The following is a 22,264-nucleotide window of genomic DNA, read 5'->3' on the forward strand; positions in this document are numbered from 1 at the left end:
GTGTTGTTTTGTAGGTTTATTTGCATGGTCTCTGTCTGGTTCTGTGATCGTTTCTGTCTGCTGTATCATTAATTTTGTTGAGTGTAAACCAATTAAGGTGGTGGGATAAAATTGGTTAAATAACCATGGTACAGTATGTTAGGATTGGTTAGTTAAATTTCAGTAAAATGATTGGTTAAGGTATAGCTAAGCAGAACTCAAGCTTTACTATATAGTCTGCAGTCAGTCAGGAAGTGTAGGGGGGAAATGGGAATAGGGTGGATGGGGAAATTGGGATCATGTTTTACTAAAGGGGGGAGAATGGGAACAGGGGATGGGAACAGGAACAGAAACAGGGACACAGGAAAGATGCTGTGGTGTCAGAGCTGGGAAGGGGGACACTGAGGAAGGAAACTGGAATCATGCTTGCTGGAAGTTCACCCCAAAAAACATTGAATTGTTTGCACTTTTGGACTCTGGGTATTGTTTCTCTCTGTTCATGCGAGAAGGACCAGGGAAGTGAGAGGGTGAAAAAATAAGCCCCCTAACATCTTGGTGCCAGTGACTCGGATGCATCGCATCAGATAGGTGAGTGGCAGCCTTTAAGTTCCCCTCCCCAACAGTCCACGCAGCTGCTTGGAGGGGGTAGAGCGAATTCTCGTGATGGTAGTTGCAGGTTCTGGCAAGCCAGGGTAAAGGACTTTTTAAATAAATGGATAAGGAAGAACCAGGGCCCATACCAGGTGCAGGGGTCAGTCTGGGATGAGATTGAAAAGGAAATGGTGGAAGTGTTAGGGGACCCAGAGGGATGGGGGGTGGCTGAGGATCCCACCCTCCTTTGGTATATGGGTGGGTGAAGAAGGTCCCTGCCCCTGGGGACTGGATGCCTTCCAGGGAAAGGAGGCACTTCAGACCACTTGTGAGAGGTTTGAAGTAAGTGCAGCAGTATGGGAAGCTGCCAGTAATCTTTCAAGTTTGATGCTGTTTCAGCAAGGGCTGCTGAAGGGTTGTAAATTAGTTAGGGTGATTAAAGATGATTTGACACAAGAGGGTTTAGAGTAAGAAGCACAGTTAACAGACCACCTTGAGAGACAGGAGCTGGGACTTAGTCCTGGGGGAGTGAAGGAAAAAGGTTTCAGTGTGGAAAATGGCAGGGTTTGCAGAAGCAGGTAACAACCCCCACTCTTCTCCCAGAGCCAGAATGAGAACCTGTGGGTCAGGGTTCCAAGCTGGGGAGCCTACTCTTGGTTCAGAGCTAACTATATCTCTTTCTTCCTTCTTTCCCTCAGTTTACTTAATTTGCTGCTGGTAGCCTGTACTTTAAACTGATCTAACAGGCTTAATTGGTTTCTTTCCACCTCTTCCCCCTCCTTTCCCCCTGCCTTTCCACACTTTTGCCTTTCTGAAGCTTTAATGGAGAGTAGTTTGGATATTTACGTGAAATGTTTTTGGGATATGTTTGTTTGTTTGTTTGTTTTGTTTTGTTTTCTCTGGGACAAAGTATGACGAAGGTCGGCTGTATTCCACTGGAATATCTGGAGTAAAAGATCCATGGGCAACCATGGAGCCAAATGTTTTACTGTCTTTTGAATAGTCTCAAGGTAAAGACAGCACAGGTTATGGCAGCTGTGTGGCAATAATTGTACTTGGTGGCTGAGTTGTTAGGGACAAAGTGCACCACCTTAAAGAACTAAATGTAGGGGTAAGTGGTTTAAAGAAGTAAGTGAAAAGTTACAAATACCTTTTGCAAAAAGTGATAATACAGGGCTTGGAGGAAAGTAAACGTTTGCAGGGCCGGCGCTACCATTTAGGCAGCCTAGGCAATCGCCTAGGGTGCCAGGATTATTCGGGGGGCGGCATTTTGCCGAGGGGGCGGCAGGCGGCTCCAGTTGACCTGCCGCAGTGGTGCCTGGAGGGTCCGTTGCTCCGCGGGACCCGTGGAGCTGCCGCAGTGGTGCCTGCGGACGGTCGACTGCTTGCACGGCTCCGGTGGACCTCCCGCAGGCATGACTCTGGCAGCTCCACCGGAGCTGCGGGATCAGCGCGGGGGGCGGCGAAATGGCCATGCGCCTAGGGCGCGAGAAACCCTAGCGCTGGTCCTGAACGTTTGGGAGGTGTGAAAATGGTACAGGTAACAGTTGTGAAGATGTTAAACGTAACGGTTGTGGTGTTACAAGAAACAAGTTTTTGGTTTAATAATAGAACCCAGTTATATAAACCTAACTGTATGTGCAGCTCTGTGCAGTCATATTGGATGGAAGGCTGGTAATTAAATTGTATCAGGGTCAGGTAGAGCGGCTACTACCACCAGGATGCTTCTGTCCCCAGAAGCCTTTACAGGTATTTTGAGGGGGGATGGGCCCTTTTCCCACAGAAATGGTCTATAGGGGACGGCTGCAGGCAGCAGGCGGAGGATTAATAGGATCAAAATTATTTGACTAGTGGGTAATTTAATCAAAATCACTAAGGAATGTCAGGAGTTTCTAGTGGAACTTAACTTGGCTGCCTTGGCTGTCTCTAGTTGTACAAGATAGGAGTGTAATCGGGGTACAGTTGTGTAAAAAAGAGTAATCACAGTGCAAGAGATGTTAGACCAAATAGAAGTGTGTGCGCACAGGAAAAGGAAAAGGGGAGCAATGATTGGCACACTGAGCCTTGGGGTGGTTCTGGGGGATCTGACTGTCACTTTGGGGATGCATGAAAACTCTGTAGGCATGGGGAGGCAGTCACACCTTGTGTAAAATTAATATGGCTGATATAATGGAGGTTAAATGATTTCCCAGGACATGTGCAGTGTATATTGGAGAAGAGGTAAAAGAAATGCAAACAAAACATGATATTTAATTAAAATCCTGTTAAGACTCCAAAAGGAGCCACAATAGATTATGCTTTCTTTTTCAGATCTCTGTGTGTTTTGGAGCAGGAGATGAAAGTGAAAAGTAATCAGAACTCTGGAGGAAGTGGAACCTGTCCCTTTTAAAACAGTCTCTGAGCTGCTGATAGCTTTGGATCCAGAGGCAAGCCAAGAAAGCCTCTGTGTGAATGCAAATTACCTAGCTGATGGGAGAGGGAAGGAGGAAACTGCCCATAAGTAGCAGCACAACGAACCTGCAAATAATAAATACATCTGGTATTTATTAAATAAATAGTAATACAGCTACTAGAAGACTCAGATTATGGCCCTCCAGAAAAGGGCCCTGACATCCCCCTCAACCCCCCAACCTGCCCTGTCCCTGGGTCCCTTCAACCCTCTCATCCACCACCTCCTCGCACCCATAGGGACCCCTCAGCTCCCCTGGCCTCCTCCTCCCAGCCCCACCCTGTGCCCATGGGCACCCCTCAACCCTCATCCCTTCCCCCTCCTGCTCCCTGCTCCGTAGGGCCCCGACGTCCCCCTCAACCCCCCAGCCTGCCCCATCCCTGGGTCCCTTCAACCCCCCCATCCACCCTTTCCCCCAGCCCTGCCCACTGCCCATGGGCACCCCTCAGCCCCCATCCCCTCCTCTTCCTACTCCCTGCTCCGTAGGGCCCCAACATCTCCCTCAGCCCCTAAACTGCCCTGTCCTGTGTCCCTTCAGCCCCCCACATCCACCCCTTCCCCCCAGCCCTGCCCATGGGGACCCCTCAGTCCTGCTCCCCAAACTCCCCCTAGTTCACCCCCAGCCTTCTCCTCATCCCCAGCACCCCCCTCCCCCACCCTTTCCTCTCTCTGTGGCCTTTCCCTTTGCCACCCTCCATCCCCAGTGTGAGAGTCCCTCATCTCCACTCTCTGCTCCCCCCAACCTGCCAGGATTCCCTTTTCAGCCCCCGTGGGGCCCTCCAACCCGCCCCACCCGTCCTCTCTGGGGTCTCTAAATCTCCCATTCCCACAGTGCACCTTGGTAACCCTAACCTCCTCTACCCCTAATCCCCCTAGTCCCTTACCTTGGGTCCTCCTGGACACCCAACCCCACACTCCGGCCCCCCACATATATCCCAGTCACTCATTCACACACTGAGCCAGTCCCTTGGGGCCCGCAGTGCCCACCAAACTTCTCCATCCATCAACCCGGGGAAGCGGGGGCAAGCTCCCAGTTTGGCTGGGCTTGGTGTGTGTACCGGGCTCACAAAGGCGTTTTCTTCCCTTGGGGTGGGGCGTGGTTTTTGGCCAAAGATGACACGGTTTGGTAGCCCTGTGGATGCCATGTGGTGTCTGGAATGAGGCGTGTGTTTTCCCACGATGCCCCTTCCCCTCTGTCTGCAGAGCTGAGGACACACAGGTCTGAGGAGCAGAGGAGGAGTTCTGGGAAGGAGAAGAGCAATATGAAGATGGAGTCTAAGATGAGACCAGGTGACTTGGAATAACAGAGACTTGGTGGGATAACTCACATGATTGGAGTACTGTCATAGATGGATATAAACTGTTCAAGAAGGACAGGCAGGACAGAAAAGGTGGGGGAGTTGCATTGTATGTAAGAGAGCAGTATGACTGCTCAGAGATCCGGTACGAAGCTGCAGAAAAACCTGAGAGTCTCTGGATTAAGTTTAGCAGTGTGAGCAACAATGGTGATGTCGTGGTGTGAGTCTGCTATAGACCATCAGACCAGGGGGATGAGATGGATGAGACTTTCTTCTGGCAACTAGCAGAAGTTACTAGATCGCAGGCCCTTGTTCTCATGGGAGACTTTAATCAGCCTGATATCTGCTGGGAGAGCAAAACAGTGGTGCACAGACAATCCAGGAAGTTTTTGGAAAGTGTAGGGGACAATTTCCTGGTGCAAGTGCTGGAGGAACCAACTAGGGGCACAGCTGCTCTTGACCTGCTGCTCACAAACAGAGAAGAGTTAGTAGGGGAAGCAAAAGTGGATGGGAATGTGGGATGCAGTGACCATGAGATGGTCGAGTTCAGGATCCTGACACAAGGAAGAAAGGAGAGCAGCAGAATACAGACCCTGGACTTCAGAAAAGCAGACTTTGACTCCCTCAGGGAACTGATGGGCAGGATCCCCTGGGAGAATAACATGACGGGAAGAGGAGTCCAGGAGAGCTAGCTGTATTTTAAAGAATCCTTATTGAGGTTGCAGGAAAAAAACATCCTGATATGTAGAAATAATAGTAAATATGGCAGGCGACCAGCCTGGCTTAACAATGAAATCCTTGCTGATCTTAAATGCAAAAAAGCAGCTTACAATAAGTGGAAGATTGGACAAATGACCAGGGAGGAGTATAAAAATATTGCTCAGGCATGCAGGAGTGAAATCAGAAAGGCCAAATCACACTTGGAGTTGCAGGTAACAAGGGATGTTAAGAGTAAGAAGAAGGGTTTCTTCAGGTATGTTAGCAACAAGAACAAAGTCAAGGAAAGTGTGGGCTGCTTACTGAATGAGGGAGGCAACCTAGCGACAGAGGATGTGGAAAAAGCTAATGTACTCAATTATTTTTTTGCCTCTGTCTTCACAAACAAAGTCAGCTCCCAGACTGCTGCACTGGGCAGCACAGTATGGGGAGAAGGTGACCAGCCCTCTGTGGAGAAGTGGTTCGGGACTATTTAGAAAAATTGGATGAGCACAAATCCATGGGGCCAGATGCGCTGCATCCAAGGGTGCTAAAGGAGTTGGTGGATGTGATTGCAGAGCCATTGGCCATTATCTTTGAAAACTCATGGCAAATGGGGGAGGTCCCGGATGACTGGAAAAAGGCTACTGTAGCACCCATCTTTAAAAAAGGGAAGAAGGAGGATCCAGGGAACTACAGGCCAGTCATCCTCACCTCAGTCCCTTGAAAAATCATGGATCAGGTCCTCAAGGAATCCATTCTGAAGCACTTAGAGGCAAGGAAAGTGATCAGGAACAGTCAGCATGGATTCATTCACCAAGGGCAAGTCATGCCCGACTAACCTAATTGCCTTCTATGAGGAGATAATTGGGTGTGTGGATGAGGAGAAAGCAGTGGATTCCTTGACTTTAGCAAAGCTTTTGATATGGTCTCCCACAGTATTCTTGCCAGCAAGTTAAAAAAGTATGGGCTGGATGATTGGACTATAAAGTGGATAGAAAGCTGGCTAGATTGTCGGGCTCAACAGGTAGTGATCAACGGCTCCATGTCTAGTTGGCAGCCCGTTTCAAGTGGAGTGCCCCAAGGGTCGGTCTTTGGGCCGGTTTTGTTCAATATCTTCATTAATGATCTGGAGGATGGTGTGGACTGCACTCTCAGCAAGTTTGCCGATGACAATAAACTTGGAGGAGCGGTAGATACGGTGGAGGGTAGGGATAGGATACAGAGGGACCTAGATAAAGAAATCTGATGAGGTTCAACAAGGACAAGTGCAGAGTCTTGCACTTAGGACGGAAGAATCCCATTCACTGTTACAGACTAGGGACCGAATGGCTAGGCAGCAGCTCTGCAGAAAAGGATCTAGGGGTTACAGTGGACGAGAAGCTGGATATGAGTCAACAGTGTGACCTTGTTGCCAAGAAGGCTAACGGCATTTTGGGCTGTATAAATGTAACCCTTCTGCCCCTCTGAGTTGGCAGCGACAAGGGCCAGGTTGAGTATCCAGGGGTTCCGTTTCAATAACACAATGCATAACCAGCTCGAACCCTCACCCAGTGACCTGGGACACTTATATACCACCCCCCCAGGCGCCTCTAGGAGGCAATACTTCCCCTCTCGCAAGCACGGAGTCTGAGTGTAGCAAAATCCTTTTAATAAAGGAGGGAAACAATGCGGCATCACATTGGAGAAACACCACAAACAGGATTATAACACAAACCATAAGCAAAAACCCACCTCCAGGTACGTTTGGCAATGTCCTTTCCCCCTTAGGATCTTAAGTCCAATCACTCCAAAGTCCAACAACCCAAAAGTCTCTGGTCAGTGCCACCCCAGAGTTCAAAAGTTTTTCTGCAGAGTTTTACCCCCTCTCAGCCTGGGTGGAAATGGGGGGAGGCCACACAGAGTGGCAGGGCCCACACAGAGTGGTAAGGGTCACCTTACGTGGGCCAAGGCTAACTGCTCCGCCTCTCTGTGGAGTTCTGCTGCAGCTTTCACCACAACCAGCTCCACTTCACCAGCTGTGCCCCTCCTCCAGCCAACCCACGAGCCACTCCAGCCATCTCCGCAAACTGCTCCACTTCGCTCACTGTTCCATGGGCTGCTCCAACATGCTGCAAACTGCTCCACTCTGCCAGCCGCTTAGCGATAGGTCTTCAGGCTCCCCCACTAGTTCGCACAGCACTCAGTAGTCTCAGCTTAGTAATTCCAGCTCTTTAATGATTTCAACTCTTAGTGAGTTCAGCTCATAGTAGGGGAACCCTGGTGCTGGTGCACCATTGGTCCAACATGAATTCAGCTCAGCAGTCTTTAAATGGACTCCTAATGGAATCAAAATTAGCTCTATTCTTAAACAGTGGAGAGACGAGGATCTGCAATTGGTGTTCCAGGTCCTCAAAAGGAGGGCCATACCATCAGGTACACACACCAATCCCCAACCTCTCCCAATTCACTGGGTTTTGGAACCCATGTCCTTTGTCTAGCAAGTACTACTTAATTTAGGCTGAGTCATTTCTGTCATAAAGCAGTCTCATAGTTCCTCATTCACATAATTAGGGTGACAGCACTTTTTTTCCTTCTGCCCCAATAACAAAGACATTGGGGATCCCAGATGTCAAAATAACCATCCCAGGCTGCCATGGGCTTATGCATAGGTGGGGAGGGTCTGCCAATGCAAATATCTGGAATTCCTTTCCACACCCCTTGAGATTCTTTCCACACTCCTCATAATTCACCACCAGATGTCAAGGTAGAGGTCATCCTGACTCTGCTTACATCCTCCCCCCAGCCGAGAATTTTTCGTCCTGACAAATCACATTCCCTACTATAGCAACTCACTGGTCCCCTCCAAAGGGCCTCAGATAGCCCACTTTTGCTTCCACAAACCTGTGTGCTAAATGTATAGGCTCCTCACTAGTCACCCTGGGTGCATCGCAAGTTAACCGTTTCACTGGTCTTATTACCCTGTCTTGGCTATTGAGAATCTCTGTTGCTGTGGTAGGGGGGACATCCTCTCGAGTGACGAATGGGGAGGTTTCCTGTGAGTTCTCCTCAGATACTGGCATAGGCCCCTGCATTTCTAGTTCTTACAGTGGAGGGTTGGAGGTGCTCTGGACATCCTCCATCTGTATGTCGCCACTGTCCAATAACCTGCGTACGTCATCACACGGGGGTCCCACCAGTGGCTCCGGAGTGTCAGGAATGGGCGTAAATATTTCTGCCATAGGGTTTAGGGCGGAAGAGAAGGTGCTCTCTTTTGATTCAGCTGATCGAGACTGAAATCTTGTCTTCATCCCAGGATACACCATGGTTGTGTTTTCCTCTTCAGACTCACTGTCAGATGTGCTGAGTAGGGGTAGGTTAGCTGCAGGGGGCCGGCTGTCCACGTTGGAAGGCAGTTTTGGTACAGTACCTTTATTCTGCCCAGCTGCCCTGTTGTGGTCCATCTCATAAGGGGTGCCTACAAATTCCCCCACAGGGAGGAAAAGGTTTCTATGCACGGTCTTTGTCTGCCCTGGATGCTTTTCTGGTTTGATCTTGTAGACTGGCAGGTCTCCGAGCTTTTCCATCACCAAGTAAGGTACTGCCTTCCATCTGACAGCTATCTTGTGTTTGCCAGCAATACCCAAATTTCGCAGCAGGACTCTGTCCCCTGGCTGGAGCTCTTGCAGACGCACCCTAGCATCATATCGATGTTTGTTGCAGTCTGCGTTCCTCCGAGCTGCAGATGTAGCTAAGTGATAAGCATCCCACAGCTTTTCTTGTAGTCGGGATACATATTGCTGATGGGTTTCATAGCTATCGCCATCCTCTGATACACCAAAGCACAGGTCTATGGTAATCTTGGTTCTCGCCCAAACATTAAGAGATATGGGGTGACTCCCGTAGCATCGTTCTTTGTGGCATGCACCAGAAATGCAACATGTTGGCTCCAGCTTGCCTTCTGCTCTGGCCGCAAAGTCCCTAACATATCTAATAGGGTTCGGTTGAACCTCTCTGGCTGAGGGTCACCTTTCAGGGGATAAGGCATTGTCCTCGACCTTTTAATTCCTGCTATCCTCAGCACCTCCTTCAGAAGGGGACTCTCAAAGTCTCGTCCCTGATCCGCGTGTATCCGGGCTGGGAATCCATAAACTGAGAAATATTTTTCCCATGGTACTCGAGCGACAGTGGTGGCCCTCTGATCACGTGTGGGATATATATGCCTGCACATATTGTGTTTAATGGTCGGCCACTACCAGAACGTTCCCAATATTCCTCTTGTCCACTTCTAAAGACAAGAAATCAATGCAAACCAGCTGCAGAGGTTTGTTGCTGGTGATGTTCTTCAGATATGCAGCCCTCGTGGGCAGAGTTTTCCTTTGAACACATCGAGCGCAGGTCTCACATTTCCTGCGAACATCTTCAGCCATCCGGGGCCAATAGAGCCTACTGCGGATAAGTTCCAGGGTCCTCTCCTTCCCTAAATGTCCAAAGTCATCATGCAGGGCCCCCATGGCCAGGGCTCTGTACTCTTTCGGTAGCACTAGTTGATTCCGCTGCTTTTGTAGAGGGTCTGTGGTCATGCGGTGTACCACTCCCAGAATCAGTTTTAGTTTGGTCCGTTCTCTCAACAGTAGTTTGCCCTCTGGGGTAGGTGGGACAACCACAGCTGGGCCTCGCCCCTCCCTTTTGGCAAGTAGTGTATCACGAATGTCAATATCTTGCAGTTGGGCTTCCTGCCAGTTAGCCGCATTGAGCATGGGCAAGGGAGATTGGTCCAAAGCAATATAGTTCACTGAAGCAGAAGGCATGCATTCAGGGGGCAGGCCCAAAGCTTCAGCAACACATCCATGAAGGCTGTCATGGGCCTCCGGCTCTCGGCGACTCACACTGCAAATAGCTCTCACTCCATCCGTGGGTTTCACAGCAACTCCTGGTGCTTGTGGACGCCTGGACAGTGCATCTGCATCTACATTGCTTCTCCTTGATCGGTATTGAATGCTGAAGTCATAGCTAGCCAAAGCGGCCACTCATCTTTGCCCTGTAGCATCCAGTTTACACTTGTTAACACATAAGTCAGTGGGTTGTTGTCTGTCCACACCTGGAACTGAGCCCCATACAAGTAATCTCGAAATTTCTCAGTGATGGCCCATTTCAAGGCCAAGAACTCCAGCTTGTGGGTGGGATAGCGGGTTTCACTATCAGACAGTCCTCGGCTGGCAAAGGCTACAGGTTTATGCTTGCCTTCCACCTCCTGGTACAGTACTGCTCCCAGACCCTGGCATCAGTATGCAGGATAAATGGCTTGCTTGGGTCAGCAAAGACTAGGACTGGGGCATGAGTTAGGCAAGTAATGATTTCTCGAAAAGCCCTTTCACATTTCTCATTCCACTGTGTCCCAAAGGGTTCGAAGGGGCCATAGTGTCTCTGCACGGAAGACCCCTTATTCTTGGTCTTAGATTTGTTCTTGCTGGACTGATATCCCCTGGTAAGATCATTGAGGGGTTTTACAATTGTAGCATAGTTTTTCACAAATCTGCGGTAGTAGCCACTAAACCCAAGGAAGCTCTTGAGTTCTCTGTAGTTGCTTGGACGTAGCCATGTAGTGAGTGCTTCTATTTTATCATGATCAGTACTCCCACCCTCTTGGGACACAATGTGACCCACATACTTCATCGAGGTCCTGCAGAACTGGCATTTGTCAATTGAAAGCTTCAAACCATAATCCTCCAATCTATCAAGCACTTTAAGAAGTCTTTCTTCATGCTCCTCCAAAGTTCTTCCAAACACAATCAGGTCATCCAAATAAACTAACACTTGCAGTAAATTCATGTCTCCCACAACTTTCTCCATAAGACGTTGAAATGTGGCAGGTGCTCCAGAAATCCCTTGGGGCATGCATTCGAACTGATAAAACCCTAATGGGCAGATGAAGGCTGTCTTCTCCTTATCTTCTTCACCCAGAGGGATCTGGTAGTATCCACTCCAAAGATCCAACACAGAGAACCACTGGCTTCCCAGCAAACAGTCTAAGGCATCTTGGACTCGAGGCATTGTGTACTGGTCAACCACAGTACGGCGGTTTAGGGTGTGGTAGTTAATACACATCTGGATTTTCCCATTCTTTTTACGGACCACCACAATGGGTGAGGCGTATGAGCTGCGGGACTCTGTAATGATGCCATTTGCAGCCAGCTCTTGAAGATGTTGTTGCACATCTTCCATCTCGGAGAGAGCATGCCTCCTAGATCTCTCACTGAAAGGTCGAGAGTCATGTAGTCTGATGTTGTGCTCTATTCCTTTTGCACATCCCACATCCCACTCACGCAATGAGAACACCTTGGATCTTTCACAAAGTTTCCTCCTCAGGCGATCTTTCCACTCCTTGGACAATGGTGAATCTCCAAAGTCAAACTTTGCTGGGTCTATTGTTGGAACTTGAGTCTCACACTGGGGTTTTACAATTGATTCAGACTCGAAGAGGTCTGCTATCTTTTGTCCTTGCTTCACAACAACATCTCTACTTGTTTCATTAGCAATCAGTATAGTCATCTTTTCCTGGGCTTCAGCAGGTAGGGTTATGACTCCACTGGGGACCAGCACTCCTTCTGGGAGCTCTCCTTCAACCAGCTGCTCTATCATTGCTAATGCCCCTCTACTGCCTTTCAGCCTGGTACTCATAACAAGCACTTCTTGCTCTACCCTTGCAGGCACTACTAAGGGGGTTGTGCCCATGTACTTCAGTGCCCCAGTCGGTAGCTCAGATGTCTCCTTTTTAGCGCTCTCAATCTTCCTATAGGCTTCAGCACAAAGCGCATGGATCATCAGGGTACTCAGGTACTGGTCCCCAGCCTGTCGTCTGCAGTAATCCGCGAGCACCTTGAAGAGACTGGAGTTGGTCCCTATCAGCACAGACACATCAGAGGTCCCTTTAGGGTCAGAGCATATTAAGGCAGCTGTGCCTACCTCTTCCCTTACCCCAGCAACCTCCTCTGGGAATTCCAGGCGCACTATGACATACCCTTGATAGGGATATTCATCCATGCTGAGGCCACACAGACCAATGCCAGTCAGTGGCTGTACAGGCAGGTGCCAAAGCATCTGCTGGTAGAATGACTGAAATATAATAGTCACTTAAGATCCAGTGTCATGCACGGCTTTACACTCCGCCCCTTCAATCCTCACCATGACCTCTGCTTGAGGCCTTATCAGTCCTGCAGGGATCCCAGCTGGACAGTATCTTCTGGGGGAATCTTCAAATCCTGTAGGCTTAGGTGGTCTCCGTCCCCAGACCTTCTGGTAGCTACTCAATCTCTCCCAACTGATCCTCAGCTTTTCATACACTAAGGAGGGGTTCTCTTCCTTACGGCAGTTAGCAGCACTGTGCCCATCCTGACCACACCGGTAGCAAAAGAATTGTCCTTTCCCCCTTCGCCGGGGTGGGACGGTGGCTCTAAATACTGACTTCTCCATTGTCACAGTCTGAGGCTCCTTATTCCTGGAAATCTTAGCTCGGTCAATGATGCTTTGCTGCTCAGCTATCCGTTCCGTCAGGACCTGCATTTGTTGGGCAAGTTCCTCTGTGGTGCTCACCATCAGTACACTGGCCATTTGCAGTGACGTTGTGCTGGCTGGTTCCAATGTTTGGGAGTTCCAACACTCGCTGGCAGCCTGCCTTTTTTCCTCTTCCCTGACCTCCTTTATCAGCTGGGAGTAACTTGAGGGATGTTCCTGCCCTTCTCTTAGTCGGAGATGAAGTAGGATCGGGTTCTGATACTGAGTCCCTCCTACAACTTGAGCCAGTCTGGTCTGATCCATCTGCTCAGCAGTCACTTCTCCCCTCATAACAGCTCTCTGAAGCAGTCTCTCCAGCCTCTGTATATAGGCTGAAATTTTCTCACCCTCTTGCTGTCGGGAATTAAGGAATTTACAGTAACTGTCTTCAGGGCCCTCTACGCTCTCAAAGGTATTATGAAGGGCCTCTAGGCAGTCCTTCACACTGACCCCGGGGTCAATGAGCTTCAGGGTGCGAATTACATCTAATGCTGGGCCACTAAGGCTCTCTACTAGACATCCCCGCTTTTCCACATCGGGTATGGCCCACTCCCGCAGCATTTCAGTGGTATGCTCCAACCAGGGTTCAAACTCTCTTCCTCAGCAAATAACCTTAACTTAAGACAAGAATTTGACGTAGCATAGGCCAACATAATCTTTTCCAATATATGCCCCAGTGCTTTTGCCCAATCATAGGCTGCAGCTGCCACCCCTGAGCTAGAGGCTGCAGGACTGGGGCCCAACAAACCCGACATATTAGCCATTACACAAACAGTAATTTCCTCACAATATAGACACAATTATTTCCCAATACAGTGGAACACTCAACAGGTGCTTGCGAGGGGTACTGACCCAGGGATCCCAGACAAGACTCCAAAATTGTAACCCTTCTGCCCCTCTGAGTTGGCAGCAACAAGGGCCGGTTTCAGTATCCAGGAGTTCCGTTTCAATAACAGAATGCATAACCGGCTCAAGCCCCCACCCAGTGACCTGGGACACTTACATACCACCCCCTCCCGGGCGCCTCTAGGAGGCAATACTTCCCCTCTCGCAAGCACGGAGTCTGAGTGTAGCAAAATCCTTTTAATAAAGGAGGGAAACAATGCGGCATCACATTGGAGAAACACCACAAACAGGATTATAACACAAACCATAAGCAAAAACCCACCTCCAAGTACATTTGGCAATGTCCTTTCCCCCTTAGGATCTTAAGTCCAATCACTCCAAAGTCCAACAACCCAAAAGTCTCTGGTCAGTGCCACCCCAGAGTTCAAAAGTTTTTCTGCAGAGTTTTACCCCCTCTCAGCCTGGGTGGAAATGGGGGGAGGCCACACAGAGTGGTGGGGCCCACACAGAGTGGTAAGGGGCACCTTACGTGGGCCAAGGCTAACTGCTCCGCCTCTCCGTGGAGTTCTGCTGCAGCCTTCACCACAACCAGCTCCACTTCACCAGCTGTGCCCCTCCTCCAGCCAACCCACGAGCCACTCCAGCCATCCCCGCAAACCACTCCACTCCGCTCACTGTTCCATGGGCTGCTCCAACATGCTGCAAACTGCTCCACTCTGCCAGCCGCTTAGTGATAGGTCTTCAGGCTCCCCCACTAGTTAGCACAGCACTCAGTGCTCTCAGCTCAGAAATTCCAGCTCTTTCGTGATTTCAGCTCATAGTAGGGAAGCCCTGGTGCACCATTGGTCCAACATGAATTCAGCTCAGCAGCCTTTAGATGGACTCCTAATGGAATCAAAATTAGCTCTACTCTTTAACAGTGGAAAGAGGAGGATGTGCAATTGGTGTTCCAGGGGCTCATGCCATCAGGTACACACACCAGTCCCCAACCTCTCCCAATTCACTGGGTTTTGGAACCCATGTCCTTTGTCTAGCAAGTACTACTTAATTTAGGCTGAGTCATTTCTGTCATAAAGCAGTCTCATAGTTCCTCATTCACATAATTAGGGTGACAGCACTTTTTTTCCTCCTGCCCCAATAACAAAGACATTGGGGATCCCAGCTGTCAAAATAACCATCCCAGGCTGCCATGGGCTTATGCATAGGTGGGGAGGGTCTGCGAATGCAAATATCTGGAATTCCTTTCCACACTCCTTGAGATTCTTTCCACACTCCCCATAATTCACCACCAGATGTCAGGGTAGAGCTCATCCTGACTCTGCTTACATAAATAGAGGCACTGCCAGCAGATCGAGGGATGTGATCATTCCCCTCTATTTGACACTATTTGACTCCTCATGTGGAGTACTATGTCCAGTTTTGGGCCCCACACTACAAGAAGGATATGGAAAAATTGGAAAGAGTCCAACAGAGGTCAACAAAAATGATTAGGGGGTTGGAGCACATGATTTATGAGGAGAGACTGAAGGAACTGGGATTGTTTAGGCTGCAGAAGAGAAGAATGAGTGGGGATTTGATAGCTGCTTTCAACTACCTGAAAGGGGGTTCCAAAGAGGATGGATCTAGACTGTTCTCAGTGGTGCCAGATGATAGAACGAAGAGTAATGGTCTCAAGTTGCAGTGGGGGAGGTTTAGGTTGGATATTAGGAAAAACTTTTTCACTCAGAGGGTGGTGAAGCACTGGAATGGGCTACCTAGGGAGGCGGTGGAATTTCCTTCCTTAGAGGTTTTTAAGGTCAGGCTTGACAAAGCCCTGGCTGGGATGATTTAGTTGGGGATTGGTCCTGCTTTGAGCAGGGGGTTGGACTAGATACCTCCTGAGGTCCCTTCCAACCCTGATATTCTATGATTCTATTACTTCTGTGGGGGGAGACATACTGGACAGCGTCAAGGATTGGGGAGACAACCAGGTGTGAGCCCCGGGTGCAGAGAGAGCTGGGGGATTGTGTGTCTGTAACACTTCCCTGTCCTCTCCCACAGATGGAGTCCAAGAGAGATAGGAAGGAGAGGACGAGAGCCCCAGTACTAAAGAAAAAGAAGGTGCATCCTAGCTGGACCTGAGGCTCTGTGGGGTTAAGACCAGTGGAAGGGACAAGAGTCTCTTGTGCAGAGTGACTATGTTGGGTGGAGGAGCAGTGGGTTGCTTTCCAATTGTAGCTGTGACAACATCATGCAAAGGGGGTTCAGGGTAGAGCCCTGGGGTGTGGGCGATGCGAGAAGGAGAGCCTAGCCATCACAGCAGATTGTGATGATCACTTTTGGTTTTGCTTCTTGTGTTGTGTTTGGCACCAAGGGGAAAGAAGTGGGGGGGGGCGGTTGGGGGGAAGAGGGAGGGGAAGAGGGGAAAGAGTCCAGCCCAGTAGTGAGATGGAAAACGAGTGAGAGCAGAAGCGTTGTTGATGCCAGGCAAGACCTGTCCAGCTGGGAGTGGAGCAGCTGTCACTGTCTGTGAGATGTGTCTGGTCTGGGGAGGGCTCTGGTCACCGCCCCCCTGGCTCCAGGGAGGGACTTCCCGTTAGCTAGGTTTGGGTTTCTTTAGAAAAAAACAACCCCCCCGCAAAAGTGTCCTGACTAGCTGTGGATTTGAGGGAGATGATGTTGCCATTTGTGGGGACTGTTCATCTCTCTGGCCAGCAGTGGTGTGCTCAGGAACGGTGCAAAGATGTTTCACACCCTAGGCGAAACTTCCACCTTGCGCCCTCCCCCTCGTGCCCCCACCCTGAGGTGCCCCCCTTGCAGCAGCTCCCCACTCTCCGCTCTGAGGCACTTCTCCCCCTGCCCCAGCTCACCCCTACTCCGTGCACGAGCACCTCAAGTATGCTGTAGCCGCTTCACTTCTCCTGCCTCCCAGGCTTGCGGCGCCTAAGCTGATTGGCTCCGCAAGCCTGGGATATAGAAGTGAAGCGGCCATGGTGTGCTCAGGGAGGAGGCGGGGCAGGGGTGAGCTGGGGCGAGGAGTTCCCCTGTGTGCTGCCCGCCCCTTACTTGCTGCAGATGGCCCTCCCCATGCTCCCCTGCCCCAGCTCTTTCCACCTAAATGCCGGCGGTGACCGGGGTGCCCGAAGATCCGGCCGCCGCGGTCACTGTTGAAGAAAATGGTGCCCCCCAAATGCCAGCACCCTAGGCGACCGCCTACGTTGCCTAAATGGTTGCACCAGCCCTGGGTGTGCTGCCTAGGAGAAGGTTGGATCCATGAGAGTGATTCCCTGTTCTGAGTTTCGTTCCTTCCTCCTGGGGGTCTCTCTCGCTTTCATGTTCAGTTACCTGCATCCTCTTCCTCTGCCCCTCCTTCCCCGGCCATCTCCTATGATCTAGGCTGGGTCTATCTGCCTATGGACAGGGTCTCTGCCATACTGGAAAGGATGCATCCTGCTTGCCAGGCTAAGGTGGTTGTTCCTCCCACTCCTATCTTTCTAGAGAGTTTGGGGAGCCTTCATAGCTGTAACTGGGTCACAGCGTGAGTGGCCAGTCATGTTTCTGGGGCTGTGGGGTCTGAGACTGAGAGGGGTGGGCTCACGGCCATGGCTTTGGGCACAGGAGAAGTGGGGCTGGGATTAGAGATATGTGGAACTGCCCTTACCACCCGCTAGCTCCATTACTGCACCACCCAAAAGCCCAGAAGGACAGTGCTCAGAACGACAGTGAGTGTTTGGGAAAGAATTTCTACTGATTTCCCACTGGGCTCCATCCAAAGCCAATAACTAGGGTTGTCAATTATAATGTAAATGTATTATCCATATTTTTATGGATTTTTTTTTATATTTTAAAATATATTGATTTCAGTTACAACACAGAAAACAAAAACAATGAGGAGTCCTTGTGGCACCTTAGAGACTAACAAATATATCTGGGAATAAGCTTTTGTGGGCTATACCCCAAGGAATTTATTAGTCTCTAAGGTTCCATAAGGTCTCCTCGTTGTTTTCGCTGATACAGACTAACACGGCTGCCCCTATGAAACAGAATACAAAGCGTACAGTGCTCACTATATATTATTATGTTTGATTACCAATATTTACACCGCAGAAAAGATAAAAGAAATAGTATTTTTTGATTCACCTCATACAAGTACTGTACTGGAATCTTTTTATTGTGAAAGTGCAACTTAGAAACGTAGACATTTTTTGTTACATAACTGCACTCATAAACAAACCAATGTAAAACTTTAAGGCCCACAAGTCCACTCAGTCTTACTCCTTGTTCAGTCAATCGCAAAAATAAACAAGTTTGTTTACATTTGCAGGAGATAATGCCCACTTCTCATGGAGAATATCGCTGAAAGTGAGAAGAGACATTTGCATGGTACTACTGTAGCCGGTATTGCAAGAAATTTACATGCCAGTTATGCTAAACATTTGTATGCCCCTTCATGCTTCAACTTGTAGATCGTTTTTCTGTACAGTGCAAATATTTGTAATCTAACATAACAATTAGGGCTATCAATTAATTGCAGTTAATGCATGTGATTAACTCAAACCAAATTACTGCATTATTTTTTGTAATAAGAATTAATCGCACACCAGGGCACCGTGCTCAGGGGGGCACCACTGTGTGCCTCCAGGGCAAGGGTGCCCCTCTTCCCACCATGCTGCTCCACTGCTGCTCCCATCTCCTGGCCCCCTGCCCCCATGGAGCCGCCCCTGACCAAGCTGCCTGCCCACGGTCTGCTGCGCAGAGGCGGGGTAGGAGTCGGGAGCTGATGTCAGGGTGTCCTCAATCTGGTAGCTGCTGAATGGGGGTTGAGGAATGGGGCACCTGATGCTGTTGCCAGTGGCTCAGGAGTGAAGCCTGGACACCTGGGTTCTCTGCCTTCTCAGGCCAGGGAGGGAGTGTGGCCTGAGGCTACAGGAGGACAATGCCTGTCCAGACTGACTACAGGTCTCTGTCACTGACTTCATTGCTCTAAAGGGATGAGATTCCCTGGGGGTCCCTACACCGGGGGATCTTTGGGAGCAGCTTGCATGGTAAGCCCTGCTAGTGTGTGCAGATCCCAGTCCAGGTGTCCCCCAGGGGGCATGAGATGAGAGAGAGTCACCCCAGCTGGGGGGCAGACAGCCCCATTGATGAGATGCTGCGTTGCCCCAGACTCACGGCTGCTCCCTGCTCAGTTCCAGGATGGATGTGCTGAGAAGGTATCTCAGGAGGAAGGCTCCACAGGTGGTCCCAGAGCCAGAGGGGGGCAGCTGTCAGTATCCCCAGAGAGCTGCTCCTCCATCCCCATGGCATGGGAAGCAGGCCCCGGCCACCCCAGGAGATGGTCCTGCTTGGCCTTGCTCAACAAGAGGAAACCAGCCCCCAGGGCTGGCACCGAGCAGAGAGAGACAACATCCAGGCTGAGATGGACGTGGCCCAAGTACAATCTGGGCAGGCAGGACTCAGCTCACAGGAGAAGCCAGGCAACGCAGCTCTGGGTTTGCTTCTGCTGGAAGGCCAGCCCTCAGCCCAGCCACGAGGGCCAGCAGGAGGCATCCCCAGGGCAGGAGCTGGGGGATTGCTGCCCCAGCAGCTCAACTGGTGCCAAAGGGGAGAGCAGCCACTCTCTGGAGGCTCCCTGCCACAAGGAGGCTGAGTGCTCCTCCAGTGCAGGTGAGGAGACCCCCTGGGCATGGAGAGGAGCAAGGTGCCATTAACACCCAGTCACTCTGTCGCAGTCACTGGGGGGATCCCAGCCCAGGGGTCTGGCCTGAGCCACGTGAGCCCAATGACATCAGAGGGAGTCGGAGAGCCAGCCCCTGCAGTGGGGCATGGGGGGAGCTGCTGGGAAGTGGGTCCCTGATGCTTTGGGGCAACTCCCAGGGAGCATGGGACAGTGAAGGTCCCCATCTGCCATGGGGCCCTGGGGTGAGGGATCTGTGGGAAGGGCAGTGTGGAATCTCTCTGCCATGGGGCCCTGGGGTGAGGGGTCTGTGGGAAGGGCAGTGTGGAGATCTCTCTGCCATGGGGCCCTGGGCCTCAGGGGTCTGGGGAAACGGCAGCATGGGGATCTCTGCCATGGGGTCAAAGGGCTGAGGGTATCTCGGAGGGGCAGTGTGGGGATCTCTCTTCCATGGGTCCGTGGGGATGAGGGGTCTGTGGGAGGGGCAGTGTGGGGATCTCCTGCCGTAGGGCCTGGGGCTGAAGGGTCTGTGGGAGGGACAGTGTGAGGATCTCTCTGAAATGGGGCCCTGGGGCTGAGGGTATCTGGGAGGGGCAGTATGAGGATCTCTCTGCCATGGGGCATGGGCTGAGGGGTCTGTGGGAGGGACAGTGTGGGTATCTCTCTGCCTTTGGATGCTTACATGGAAGGGGGAAATATTAAATCTGCTCTTCCCATCCCTTCATACCCGTGTCCTTCCTCTTCCCCCTCCCCAGCAAGAGTCACCCTCTGCCCTTGTCTCTCTGATGCAGAGACCCCCACAGACCAGTCAGAGAAGGACCTTGCCCTTGAGGAAAATGCAGAGGAGGATGAAGACCCAAACACAGAAGGAAACGAAGGGAGGAAGAGCTAGAGACAGAGGAGGAGGAGAAGCAGGAAGAGCAAGTCCTGATCATTGAAAAAGTGGAGGAGGTGGAGGAGCTAATGATAAAAGAGAAGGAGAACATGACCACAGAGGAGGAGAAAGACCTGGACACAGAGGAGAAGGGGAAGGAGGAAATATCTATAGAAGAGGACAAGGAGGAGGATGAGAACCTGTCTGCAGAAGAAGGAGAAGAAGAGGAGGAGGAGGAGAATGTGTGTGCAGAAGAGGAAGAAGAGGAGAAGGAGGAGGAGAACCTGTCTGCAGAAGACGAAAAGAGGAGGAAGAGGAGGAGGAAGAAAATGTGTCTGCAGAAGAAGAAGAAGAGGAGGAGGATGAGGGGAATGTGTCTGAAGAAGAGGAAGAAGAGAACCTGACTGCTGAAGAGGAAGAGGAAGAGGAGAAGCTGTTTGCAGAAGAGGAAGAAGGGGAGGAGGAGGAGGAGCAGAAGAATGTGTCTGGAGAAGAGTAAAGGAGGAGGAAGAGAACTTGTCAACAGAAGAGGAGGAGGAGGGCCTCTGCACAGAAGAGGAAGAGGACTTGACCACTGAGAAGGAGGAGGAAGAAGGTGGTAGAGGAAGAGAAGAACGTGGCCCTGGAGGAGGAACACCTGATCATGGAGCAAAAGGAAGAAGAGAAGGACCTGGCCATGGAACAGGAATAGGAGCACCTGCCTGTGGAGGAAGAGGAAGAGGACCTGGCCACAGGACTGGAGCACCTGACCATGGAGCAGGAGGAAGAGGAGGAGGACCTGTCTCCAGAGGAGAAAGGGGAGGGCCTGGCCATGGAGAAGGACCAGGCCACAGAGGAGGACAAGGAAGATCTGGGTCAGGAGGAGGAGAAGGAAGAGGACCTCGCAATGGAGGAGCACAAGGATGTAGCCATGCAGAAGAAGGAAGAGGAGATACTGGCTATGGAGGAAAAGGAAGTGGAGGAGGATTAGGAATTGGCCACAGAGAAGGAGCGGGAGGAAGAGGACCTGGTCACAGAGGACAAGGAGGAGAATACGGCCATGCAGGGGGAAGAAGAGAAGGTGGAGGACCTGGCCATGACAGAGAAGGAGCAGGAGGAAGAGGACCTGGTCACGGAGGAGGATGTGGCCATGCAAGAGGAAGAAGAAGAGGTGGAAGAGGAGGTAGAGGACCTGACTATAGACTAGGAAGACACAGGAATGGAGGAGGACGAGGATGTGCCGATGCAGGAGGAAGAAGAAGAGAAGGAGGTTGACCTGGCAATGGAGGAGTAGGAGCAAGAAGACCTGGCCAGAGAGGAAGATGAGAAGGAGGAGAACCTGGCCATGGAGAAGGAGCAGGAGGAAGAGGACCTGGCCAGAGGAGGATGAGGAAGAAAAGGAGGTGGAGAACCTGGCCACAGAAAAGGAGAGGGAGGACCTGGCCAGAGAGGAGGAAGTGGAGGAGGGGGAGGACCTGGCCATGAGAATGGAGCACGTGGTCATGGAGAAGAAGGCAGAAGAGGACGACTTGGAAGAGGAGGATGACGAGGAGGGCAAAGCCAAGTCCTCCTCCATCTCCATGACCAGTTCCCCCTTGGCCAGATGCATAATCCATTCCCACTGCCAGACTCTTGCCCGTGGTGACAATGAAGTAGCAGGAGAACCCCCGGGCTGCACAGCTGAGTGTCACGGGGATGTCTCTGGGAGCCATTGACAGAGTGTTCTGTTGGGGCCATTTTCCTTCTCTGACGCAGGGGTTCTCTGTTCCCAGAATGTCAGCCAGGGAGGCCACCCTGCAGAATATGGCCCAGCAGTTTGGTGATGGGATGCAGGAGTCACCACGTAGATGTGCAGCAGCCATAGCACCTGCATTGACCAGGGATCAAAACCTGCAGCCCTCACAGCCCAGGCTGCCCCCACGGATGGCAATGGGAGTATAGCCTGGGTAACTAGCTGCAGGGCCAGGGCATATAACCCATATAGACTCAGAGATCCAGCAAACCAGTAGGCAGAGAAGTGAAGGATGCAAGGGAAAGAGGAGAGTGAGGACATCGGGGGAGCTGCTGCAGTCAAGGGACCCCAGCCGGAAGAGAGAAGCTGGGTGGGTTAGACACACAAAGTCCTGCATCTTGGCAGGGGTTAGACAAGATGAATCTTGCCAGAGGCAGCAAGTTATATGGGCCTGTGGTGCCCGGAGTCCAGCAAAATCAGGGCTCCGAGGGGCCCAGCTCCATCAATGTTCAGGGCAGGGTTTCTCCCCCAGCCCGACCTGCCACTCTCATGTGCCTCCCCCAGAGCATACTCCAGCCTTGCCTGCTGCCCCCACCTGCCTCCCACAGAGCATCCCCTGGCCCTGCCTGCC

General features: G+C 51.1%; 1 protein-coding gene across 1 annotated transcript in view; it reads left to right on the plus strand.

Moving 5' to 3' along the window:
- Nucleotides 1-21,885, plus strand: part of LOC127052619 (major centromere autoantigen B-like) — a 362,626-nt gene extending 340,741 nt beyond the window's left edge. The window contains exon 2 of the mRNA XM_050956490.1: nt 21,073-21,885. Coding sequence (XP_050812447.1) covers nt 21,137-21,616 — 480 coding nt within the window. The 5' untranslated portion in view covers nt 21,073-21,136 and the 3' untranslated portion in view covers nt 21,617-21,885. The remainder of the gene's footprint in view (nt 1-21,072) is intronic.
- The last annotated feature ends 379 nt before the right edge of the window (nt 21,886-22,264 follow it).

This window comes from Gopherus flavomarginatus, chromosome 5, assembly GCF_025201925.1.
Source record: "Gopherus flavomarginatus isolate rGopFla2 chromosome 5, rGopFla2.mat.asm, whole genome shotgun sequence".
NCBI lineage: Eukaryota > Metazoa > Chordata > Testudines > Testudinidae > Gopherus > Gopherus flavomarginatus.